At 39.4% G+C, this 12074-nt stretch overlaps 1 protein-coding gene across 3 annotated transcripts in view; it reads right to left on the bottom strand.

The window, feature by feature from the left end:
• Positions 1-12074, bottom strand: part of ZMPSTE24 (zinc metallopeptidase STE24) — a 50472-nt gene that overhangs the window by 19748 nt on the left and 18650 nt on the right. For all 3 annotated transcript variants that reach the window (XM_074217639.1, XM_074217641.1, XM_074217640.1), the window contains exons 6-7: positions 9179-9320; positions 1884-2068 (exon numbers count right to left, since the gene is read on the bottom strand). In XM_074217639.1, the coding sequence (XP_074073740.1) occupies positions 1884-2068; positions 9179-9320 (327 nt within the window). The remainder of the gene's footprint in view (positions 1-1883; positions 2069-9178; positions 9321-12074) is intronic.

Genomic DNA, 12074 nt, shown 5'->3' with positions numbered 1-12074 from the left:
CTGCACAGCTTGGTGATTGTTAGGTGTCTGAGGCCAAATTTGGACCCAGGTGCTCCTGGCTTCAGGGCTGGTGCTCTGTCCACCCCTACTATTATTATTATTATTTTATTTTGGGTCTTTTTTGTTTTGTGTTTTTTGCAGGGCAATGCAGTTGGGGTGGCTTGCCCGGGGTCATACAGCTGGGTGATTGTTAGGTGTCTGGGGCCGGATTTGGGCTCGAGTACTCCTGTCTCCACGGCTGGTGCTCCATCCACTGCACCACCTGGTTGTACCTATCATTTATGATGATGATGATTATGATTATTTTAATTTTAATTTTTTTCTCTTTACTTTATTACTCATGCAGGTCTATATTTTTTGGGGGAGGGGGTATTATGTTTACTCTTAAACAAGAATATTTTAGTAATGTATAAAAAAACATCATTTGCACAAAAATAAGAATAAATAAACAAACAAATGAATAAATAAATAGAATTCCCTTATTGGAAAAAAAGACTCATGAACAAAAATATTTATAGCAGCTCTTTTCACAGTGTCAAAGAACTAGAAAATGAGGGGATGTCCATCAATTGGGGAATGACTGAAGAAATTATGTTATATGAATGTGATGGAGATGATTATTCTATAAGAATTCATGAGCCAAGGGTGGCTAGGTGGTGCAGTGGATAGAGCACCGGCCCTGGAGTCATAAGAACCTGAGTTCAGATCTGGTCTCTGACACTTAATAAATACCTGACTGTGACCTTGGGCAAGTCACTTAACCCCACTGCCTTTCAAAAAATAAAAAAAAATCATGAGCTGGTGTGTTGAGTACCTTTCCAGAGACTCTCTTAACCTTTCCCCAGGTGAACATTGAAGGGGCAGGAGACAAGAGAGACAAGTTCTCCCTGTACCCCATGATCTCCAAGATCTCAGGTTTTTTTTGTTTTTGTTTTTTTTACCAAAATACAAGTGCTTAAATATCCTCCACAATCCATGGTTCACTCCCACTCCCATGGCACTTAGTAAAACAAAGCTCTGGTGCTCAAGGACACCAGGTGATGAAGGTTCACAGCATTCGCACACATAATACTCCCTAACACTGGTGGACTCTCAAAAAGCCTGGAAAGACTTGCATGAACTAATGATGAGTGAAGGAAGCAGAACCAAGAGAACATTGCATAGATAAAAAGCAATGTTGTTTGATAATCAACAACAATAGACTTAGCTTCCCTTTGCAGTTCAGCAATCAATAACAATTTTAAAAGATTTGTGAGGGAAAATGCCCTCCACAAAAAAACTGTGGAGTCTGAATGCAGAACAAAGCATTTTATGTTCACTTTTTAAAACTTGTTTTATGTTTTTTCCTTTTTTCTCATGGATTCCCCCCCTTTAATTCTGATTCTTCTTTCACTAAATGAGTAATATGGAAATACTTTAAACATGACTGCACATATATAACCTTTATCAGATTACTCATTATCATGGGAAAGAGGGAGAGAAGAAAGCGAGGTAGAAAAATATGGAACTCAAAAAGATTACAAAAAGATGAATGTTGAAAACCATCTTTGAATGTAACTGAAAATTAAAATAACATTTAAAACAAAAGAATTCCCTTATCCCAGAAAATGATACTTCTTTATTCTAAGACAAAGAAATCACTCCAAAATACAGACCCTCTATTTGAAACCCAACCATAATGGATTGTAGCTATGTCATGAGATGATCATATTCCTGCCTCCCCCCCCCAGCAAGACTCTAGTTCCATTACTAGTGGGATGAAACAATTCTATAAGCAGTAGGCAGGAAGAGGGATAGTCTAATGTTCTCTCAGAACCCTTGGGGCTACTAGAAGTGGCCGTAGATACTTTGGTAGAAGACAAAAGAGCTAAAGTTCAACTCACTCTCACTTTGGCCTTTGTTTCTGGACTTTCCCCCTCTTCATTCTTGGGTGTTTCTGGGGAGCCCTCCTCTGGTGGTTCTTTGTTCAGTATTGAGTACTCTTCCAGCAAGGTGTCAAACAAAACTATTCGCTTGTTCTTGAAGAAGCCATAAAAGTAAGCATTGCTGTGGGAGGAGCGCTTTGATCCTATTGAGAGAGTTCAAAGGAGAGAGAAACTAAATTTTTGAGGCCAAAAACTGCCTGGTTCTACTCAGTGTCATATGGATTAAAAAAAACCTTTCTAGTACTCTACCTAAAAGATCTCAGTCAACTACCTAAAATGATTGTCAACATACCACAACAATGCCTTTGGCAGTAATTTATTTTGCTGAAACCTTGTAATGTCATCAAAGCAGAAATTAGCCTGTTAAGAAAGTGTCACTGGTCAGTGAGAGTATCAAACTTGTCAGGATCACAAGCTCTCAGAGGTAGGTCTTGAATTCACAGGCTTTCCTGATCCCACAGTCAGAGCTGCTTCCCTTGGTATTAAAAACAGGAGACAAGATTGCATACTTTAAATGTAACATTACTGCTATTAATGATAATGACAACCTTCCACTGAGATCTCATGCTGACTTGTTACACTGGCATAGCAGTGACCTTTGAGTCCTCGACACTTCACCAGCAGAGCATGGGCTCTAGGAAGCTGGAAGACTGGGCAGACAGGCTAAGAGCAGAATGCCATACCTGGCAAGGAGCAGAGGGCCTCAGCCTTGGATGGTCAGTCCCAAATTGCAATATTCTGACCACAGTGTATCACAAAGAATAGTAGAGAAGCTGTGTTCTGCATAAGTAGAGGGAACCTACTCTGATGAAATAATGATCTTTAGAAGTGACAACTTAGGAGACACATGGTTGTGTTAGGTATACAAAGCACAATCCTTAGGCTTACTGAGAGAGGCAGTGAACATGTCATTATCTCTATTTTCTAGAGGGAAAACTGAAGCCCAGGGAGGCCCCAAGACAGGAAGTATTAGAGTCAGAACAGAACAGAATAGTCTGGATTTGTCATCACTAGGAGCAGCATTCTTAGCACTGTACCAAGCTAACACTCTGATTCAATAAATTATTTCTTAGGAACAGCTAGGTAGATAGAGCACTGGCCCTTGAGTCAGGAGGACCTGAGTGCAAATATGGTCTCAGACACTTAATAATTACTTGGCTATGTGACCTGGGTCAAATCACTTAACCCACTGCCTTGCAAAAACCAAAGCAAATAAATAGATAAATAAATTGTTAATCTATCAGGTTCTTAAAGTCCTTTCACTAGGACTTTAATCAATATTCTTTGACTCATACTGATTAATATTTAGATGTTTCAAAATAGCAACACAGAAGTTACTGAGAATGGTAAGCTCTAGTTTTATAAAATTTAGACAACTTTTGAGAAAATTTGTGATCATTTTTGATTCTAGGAAAAAGGTCATCTTTTTGAACATCAGATTTTACATTTCTGCTACAGAGGCAGATTCCAATAAACAACTTGTGCTGAGTTGTTATATAAACGGCAATCATTCTAGGCAGCCCAGGAATCTAGTCAAAGAGGAATCAATGCTTATATAGCATCACTTTAAGATCTGCAAGGCACCCTACAACTCTCAACTCTCATCTCATTTGCTCCTTACAGTAATCCTGCAAGAAAGGTGCTCTTAACATACTCATTTTACAGTTGTGGAAACTAAGGCAAACATGGTCTCACATAACTAGTATTTGAGGCCCTATCTGAATTCTGGTCTTCTTGACTCCATGACCAGAACTTTGTCCACTGAGTCCTCTAGCTGCCTTGTCTACATACAACAGAGGTTGAGGCCAGAGGGAAACTTCTTCAATGAAGGGATAATTAAGTAGTATTAAACATCTTTAAGATACTGTCTTTAATTAAATTGTTAGATTCAACTCTACAATTATTTAGTAAAATAATATTGTTGGTCTCAGGTAATCCTATAGTTCTGAAATATCCCTGCCCACAGATATTCAAATATTTTGAAATTAATTTTTGTAAAAAAACCAAAATCATAAAAAAATTTTTTGTCTGTGCCTGAACTGGTTCATGCTTTGTAAGCAATAGAAATTGTCAAAGTTGTAACACTGCTGGGGGGTGGCTAGGTGGCACAGTGAATAAAGCACTGGCCCTGGAGTCAGGAAGACCTGGGTTCAAATCTGGTCTCAGACAATAATTACCTAGCTGTGTGGCCTTGGGCAAGCCACTTAACCCCATTTGCCTTGCAAAAACCTAAAAAAAAAAAATGTGGAAAGTTGTTAACACTGCTGTTTTGTTTGTCTACAGCATTAGTGTAGTGTGTGTATGCACGTATACACACATACATATAGAGGCCTCAAAGAAATAGACCAATTCCATCAAAGGATTTGTTATCTCATTTGATCCTGTGATAATCAAAGATATCAGTAGAGAGAGAATTAATACAAGTATTATTAAACTCCTTTTACTGAGGAAGAAACAGAAGAGCAGAAGTTATACCACTAGCTCTTGGTCAGTCACAATGCAAGGGAGAGGCAGGTGAGGAGTTGACTTTAGAAGGTACTCTTTGGACCATTCTTTACAAATGCTCTTGCTTCCCTTCTCAGTGATTTTATCACTGGATAGATCTGGTTTCTGATCCCTAATTGTGAAATGCAAATTCCATTTTTTAGAATACCAACTTTTTTTCCCCTCTTCCCTGAAGGAACAGACACAGTACAGAGACCACTACAGTACACCCAGTTCAAGAATGCAACTTATTGATCCAAAGAGGATCAAATGAGATGTTAAGTGCTTTAAAAAGAAAGTAAAAAAACCCCTAACTATATTTAACTGATAAGCTGGGAACCACACAGCACCCTGCAATGTAAGAGTAGTACAAATGCCCCCAAATTCACAGAAGACAAAAAAATCTAAGAAATTTCAGTTGACTTAGGTGCTTATAGATACATGTTCAGAGCATTAGTATTGAATAAGATGATCCAGGGATATTAATGTAAGTAAATTTGGACAAAAAGGAATCAATGTGGACACCGAGGAAACTCACTGACTAACTCAAATTTGAAAAAGATACCTAGGCTTCAAGAGCAGGTCCTTTAAAAACAGTTCTAGGCACACCAAGTTCAGAAGGGGTGGAACCTGAAGGGGGAAAAAGCAAGGCAGAAGAGCTTAACCTCTGTGTTGCTGTGAGGATCAAATAAGACTTTGTACATACATGTGAACAGAATGCTCTATAAATTCCTGAATCATGTCCTAATTGGAGGCACAGGGCCAGTCTGGGGTCAGAAAGACTTCAACTCACTTAACTTCTCAATTTCTCATGCAACACTTTAAGAACCTACATTCGTAATGGCAAGTTCCTCACCTAGAGTTCTCCATAGGTCCACCTTGAACAACAAAAAAATGGGCTGGATTGCTATTTTCTATGACTTTGGATTTTCAGACACTAGGTAAGGAGCACACAAGGTTCTGCCAGGCTCTACCAGTCAGACAAAACATCATGGTGGATTTGTCTCTCTTTGTCTAGGGATGATGCGAAACAATCGAAAGGTTCACCACCAGATACTATGAAATGATGAATTCTCTAGGCCACAAGTCAAGAAACCAATGACTATGGGGTTGTGGTGGAAGAGTAGTTGTACCAATGAAATCATGGGCCCTTTAAAGTCCTAAGTGTAGGTACAGACTGCAGTACTGTATTGCAGGATGTATTCTACTTTGACCAAGTTTGACCAGGTGCCCCTAGGCTACTTTCTGGAAGCCTTTACCTTTACCATGTGAAAGAAGAGATGAAAACAAAACAATTCAACAAACATTAAAGTTCTTTCTAATTTCAAGGCATTTACTATGTCAATCAACTAAAATTTATTAAGCACCTACTATATGCCAGGCAGGCACTGTTCTGGGGAGCTAAAGAGAGTTAAAGACAATTCCTGATGTATAGGAGCTGAAAATATGAGTTGAGGGAATCCTACAAAAACAGCTCTGTGCAAAAAAGCTATAAACAGGATAAATTGGAGAATATGAGCAGAGGAAGGGACTAGCATTTCTTGTAGAAGATAAGACTTTAGCTGACATTTGAAGGAAGAGAGGAGATGAGACAAAGAAGGAGAGAATTCAGGAAGGGGGGAAAGCCAATGAAAACTTCAAAGAGATGGAGGGTAGGAAGAAGCCAAGAGATCAAGTGTCACCAGGTATGAGAATATTGGAAAGGGAGGCAGGGGCCAGGTTATAAAGGATTTTATAAATCAAACAGGAGAAAATATGGCACCTGTAGTGCTGATTGGAGATGACAAACCAGAATCGGATGCTAGGAAGCTGAATGGAAATGGAGTAGAGTGGGCCAAGTCTTGTGACAGGCAAATACACAGGCAAATGCTGCTGGGTCTGAGATGATAAGGACTTGCACCAGGGTGACAGTGTCAGAGGAGAAAAGAGAGAGAGAGAGAGAACAAATGACATAATTTGGCAACTGACTAGATGTGGGAGGTGAGAGAATAAGGAGTCAAAGATGACAACTAGGGAACTCAACAGCAAGAGGTAAGTTAGGAAGAGGGGAGAGTTTGGGAGGAAAGATAATGAGTTCAGTTTTGGTCATGATGAGCTTACGATGTTTATGAGAGACAATACTAGAAGTTCAAATGACAGTAGAATTAAGAGATGGATATTTAAATTCAGTCCCAAGAAAGGTTTGAGCAGGACAAACAAATCTGAGAATCATCTACATAGAAATGCTAGCTGAATCTATGGAAGTGGATGAGCTCACTAAGTGAAATAGTAAAGGGCTAAGGTTAAAGAGCTGGGGGACATCCACAGTTAACAGAATCACCCTGGGTGAAGGACTATCAAAGGAGATAGAAAAGGAGCTATTAGATAGGAAGAATAAGAGGAAGTAGAGAGGAGTGACAGGAAGACTTAGGGAGATGAGAATAAATGTTAGTATTAGGAGCTACAGGAAGGTCAAGAAGGATGAGAAATGAAAAGATATTAAAATTGTTTTTGTTGTTAATCTTTCAATCTCTAAGTGTACCATGACATCAGGGAGGTGATGCCATGTCCTGCAAGTGAATTGGATTTAAATGAGGGGAGTTGTGCAGTCACCAGATTCACTTTCTCCTTTGCAGCCAATGGAGACCTGTTAAAGATTAGTCAAGAAGAGATCATTAGCATTTTGTAGAGCAGTAGCTTCAGTTGAAAGCCAGACTCCAGAGAGTTAAGAACCTAAAAGGACCTGCTATAGATGGCCTTATCAAGAGATTTAGGTCCCAAAAAAGAGAATGAGCTCTAAAATGACAGCTAGCAGGATGGCTGGATCCTGAAAAGCACCACTCTCATTCCTACCACCATGACTTCACTTGTATCGTTCTCTCTGCTGGAATTTCCTTCTCATTCAATCCTGCCCACTTTTCAAGACAGGGCTTTCCTTCTCCAAGAAGCTTTCATTCCAGTTGTACCAGGAATGTCTGTCACTCCCCTTTTCTGAATTCCTATAGCTCTCCTACAATTTAACACATAACTACATATTTTCTTATACTGTTTTGTGATTGTTTCATATCAATAAATAACTATTCATGTTTTCATGTTAGTTTCTTTTCAATTAGACTGAAAACCTCTGGAAGACTGGAATCATGGCCTATATTTTTGTTTCTCTCACAATGTTGAACATAGAAAAATTCAATAGATATTTGTTGAAAAATGAATACTAGGGCAGCTAGGTGGCGCAGTGGATAGAGCACTGGCCTTGGAGTCAGGAGAACCTGAGTTCAAATTTGACCTCAGACACTTAATAATTACCTAGCTGTGTGGCCTTGGGCAAGTCACTTAACCTCACTGCCTTGCAAAAAACCTAAAAAAAAAAAATGAATACTGAAGTGAGTAGTTCAATTCCTCTCAAAATCATTAGACTATATTCTTCTTCCAAGTGACTATTTTTAAAAAGATTCTTTTGAGTTCCAAATTTTCTCCCTCCCTCCAGCAGCTCTTTCCTCTCCAAGTAGAAAGCATGTAATATGATGTTCACCATGTATGTGAAGTCCACATTCTTTCAGCAAGACAGCAGAAGAAAGGACACAGTATGACTTGGTTTGTCTTTTAACTGTGTGTGTGTGTGTGTGTGTGTGTGTGTGTGTGTGTGTGTGTGTGCAGGTAAGGAGCTTATCATCTACTTAACACGTATATTGCATACATGTTAGACACCCACATCACTCCACCCCACACCCACTCTTCCACCCTACACACAAAGTAGATGTGAGATATTGGGGGAAAGACCAGCTGACCACTGGGATCAGCAAAGGCTTCCTGCAGGAGGTACTTCCATCGAACCTTGGGAGGCACAGCAGTAGACTGTTTGCCACATATGAAGAATAGGAAGGTCACCTAGGTTGTGTTATCATATATATGAAGGGGCAGGAGGAACCAGGCTGGGCACAAAGATTACTGGACCCTAGTCTGAGGGCTCACAGGGCCCTCTGTGATCAGAGGACAGTGACTTGCTCAGTCACTAAGTTTCTATGACAGCCATCCCCCACTCCCCCTCATGCTTTCAGGCCTTCTCTCACTTCAGTGACTTGAGGCTCCCCTGAGGTTCCAGGGCAGTCACTGTTCTCTTTCCACTCTCTCCATTTGTGGGCAGAAACAGGCACAAAATATGCTGTCTATCTGAAGACATCGTCCAGCCTTCGTTAAGTTTCAACTTCTCAAGACCTTAATTTCACCTTCTATAATAAGAAAACTACTTGTATTCTTGATCTTTGAGGATTATTTTGAGGATTATTTTGAGGATTATTTTGAGAATCAACTGAGATATTTTACTGTTGCTGGGGAATTAAGGGAATGTGACACAGGAGAAAGATGTCTCTTAAAGAGTCAAAAGAGAGGTTTGAATCTTGATGTCAACACTAGAAATTGTGTCAATACCAATTTAGGGCATAATTTCTCATCTGTAAAATGAGAATTAAAAATGCTTCTACCATCTATTTTACAGGGCCCTAATGAAGAAAATCATTTGAACATAGCTAATTATTACTAACTGTACAACCTGGAGTATACTGAAGGTTAAATCATATTCCATTTGCATTATATTTTTCATTACCATAATGGAAATCTTATCCTTACTTCCTAATAATACTGGAGTTCTGCTGCACTCTCAATTCTTAGAAAATTCAAGATTCCAAATTTTAGAACTGAACTCTAAAGGCAAAAGTCCTTCAATCACATCCTAAAATTTTAAAAATAAAATTCAAAGCTAAGACCTTCATACCCTCTGTAAATAACCTTACCTTCCACAACATACACCTTAGTCAGAGGAAAGTCAATACTCTTGGCCATTACTTCAATTTCTTCTTTGAGGGTTCCCTCAGGCAAAGGAATAAATTTATCAAACAAAGGGGCGATGTAGTCAGCATAGATAGTGACAAGCACCTGAAAAGTAAAAGTGAGAAGGACCTCTAAGACATTTTCTGAAGGATGACCATTCCCAGCAAGGTTCTAGATTTTGGTACAAGTGCCAAAGTCCCTCTGACCAGACTAACACAGGGGGAGGCTAGGTGGCTAGGTGGCATAGTGGATAGAGCACCGGCCCTGGAGTCAGGAGTACCTGAGTTCAAATCCATCCTCAGACACTTACTAATGACCTAGCTGTGTGGCCTTGGGCAAGCCACTTAACCCCACTGCCTTGCAAAAAAACAAAAAAAAATGACTAACACCTTCTCACAAGGTCTAAGGACTTTTCCTAATAGACCACTCTGATCACTTAACTCATTTCCCAAAATCTGTCAGGTCTCCCCACTGCCTACTGAATAAAGCATAAGCTCCCACAACCTGTCTCCAACTTCATCTCTTTCAATTTCCCTTCCTACAATTCTCTCATTCTCTAGTGCTGTCCAGTTCTCTAGCAGTTCTCTACCATCTGTGCTTTGACTAAATTCACCCCCATGCCTGGAATGGTTTCCCTCCCATTCTAATCTAGTAAAGCCCCACCCTTTCTCCAAGGTCCACCTCATGAGTAACCTTTTCCACTACGTGATCTCTTTGACCTTAAATTGGAAGAATTATTCCCTCCTCAAAAGTTTTCACTATAATTTGTGCTATAAAATTTAGCTGAATGAATTTTAAATGCCTACCTACCTAGTGTTCTAATTATAAAGATAAAAAAAATAGTTCCCATTTTCAGAGAGCTTTCAGTAGAAGTAGAGGAAGAATAATCATAGGTACAAAAATGAGCAAAGGACAAGGGAATCTGAGGGAGGAAAAACACTAAGACCTGGGATAGGTGGAATGATAAGAGAAAGTTTTCACAGAAGAGGTGCTACCTGAATTGAGCCCAAAGGGAAACTGATTCAGAAGGAGAAGAGATAAGGAGAAGTTATATTCTAGACAAGGGGAAGTAGTGAATGAAAAGGCAAATAAGTAGAGATAGAATGCTAAATTTCGGAAAAAGTCATTCAGTTTGGCTGGAAAGTTGATCTGGCAAAGAGTGAGTAGGCAATCAGGATGGAAAAGTAGGAGGGAATCAGACTCCAGAGAAATCTTAACTGCCATAGAGAGAAGTGCTTTACCTGCTAGGCAATGGAGAATAATTGAAGATGGAGATGTAGGGATGAAAGAATATTTTGGCAGCTATATGCGGGATATATATACATGACTTGAGAAAGGGAAAAAATTGAACCAAGGAAACTAAGCAGGCTATCACAATAGTCTAAGTAAGAGATGATGAAGGCCGGGACTAGGGTGATGGCTGTTTTAACAGAAAAAAGGGGTTCAATACAGAGATAAAACTAGATAAAACCCAACAACTGTCTAGGGAGGGGGGTGGTAAGGAAGAAAAAGATCAGAGATGATTTGAAAGTTATGAATGGAAAGGATGGCAATGCTTTTAACAGAAAAAGAGACGTTGGAAAGAATGAAACATTTTAGAAAGAGTTAGGAAATGAGTTCTATTTTGAACATATATATTTGAGATATTTGTATATCCACCAGGCAGCTGACATTGCAGGTCTGATACTCAAGGGGGAGATCAAGGCTCATTTTCTCCTTTGCATGTATCACAGAAACTTGCATACATGGGCCCTCCCAGAATTAAACTGTAAACTCCTGGAGAATAATGTACTAACAACTAATTTTCATCTTCATTAGCTCCCTCTTCATTAATAGATTATCAGAATGACAAGGCATCTTGGAGATCAGGTCCAACCCCCAACTTTACAAATGAGGATTTCAGACCCCAAGGGGTTGAAGAGATTTCCCAAAGATAAGAACTAATAAATATGCATTAGATTGTTAAACTAGATCTCTTCAATTCTGAATCACAGATCTTTCCACCTAAATTGAAGAAATTTCACCTGTCCCAGCTTTCCTTCTCTGCAGTTTGACTACAGAGAAGTACAAATGATTAAATAATGTTACTCCTCCTTACAGACCAAACAGCCAGAACAGGTTCTGTCCAAAAGCCAGTTATTTCATCAGGGTGCTAGGTTACACATTTTCTTCCTAGTGCAAGACTCTATGGGTCTGAACTCCATAGAACTTTGTTTAGGAAGTAAAATATGTGCAATGTAAAACTACCAAGTTCATACATGACATTCACAATTAAATGCTGTAGATTAGATAGCAGCCTTTAAGATACAGCTGATAAAATATGAATGTGGAGTGATTAATGATCCTGGACATGTGTTCTTTGTTTTTTAATACTCGAACAGTTTCCCAGGAGTCCAGGAAGTTCTACTGTGAATTTTTCCTGGCCATGTGCCTTGCTGGTCTGTCTTCTAGTGCTCTTCTTCCTCAGGTCATAAATGTCATTGGGTTTGAAGAAGACTTCAAGCTGGGACTTGAAGGAAGCTAGGGATTCCAAGAGATAAAGGATGCTGAGATCAAACAAGAACCAGTTAAAGATCTAACAGGATTGCAATGATGAGTATGGGGGGTGGGGACAACACACAAAATGAAAGGAGGAAGTCAGACTGTAGGTGGTTTTAAATGCCAAGCAAAGTAGTTTATGCTTCATCCCAGAGGGAATATGGATGCTGGCCACAATCCAGCCAAGCTGAACTATACTATATTACTGGTGAACCCATTATGTTTACTTGGGTTCATAAGTGACAATTAAGATTTGGCATCTGTATAAGTCCAAGACCCACAGCTTTATGTTTCATCAGAGCTTGGAATCTGGGAGGGGCT

Source organism: Macrotis lagotis, chromosome 1 (assembly GCF_037893015.1).
Source record: "Macrotis lagotis isolate mMagLag1 chromosome 1, bilby.v1.9.chrom.fasta, whole genome shotgun sequence".
Classification (NCBI taxonomy): domain Eukaryota; kingdom Metazoa; phylum Chordata; class Mammalia; order Peramelemorphia; family Peramelidae; genus Macrotis; species Macrotis lagotis.
The sequence above is the reverse complement of the archived record's forward strand: the minus strand, read 5'-3'. Positions and strand labels throughout refer to the sequence as shown.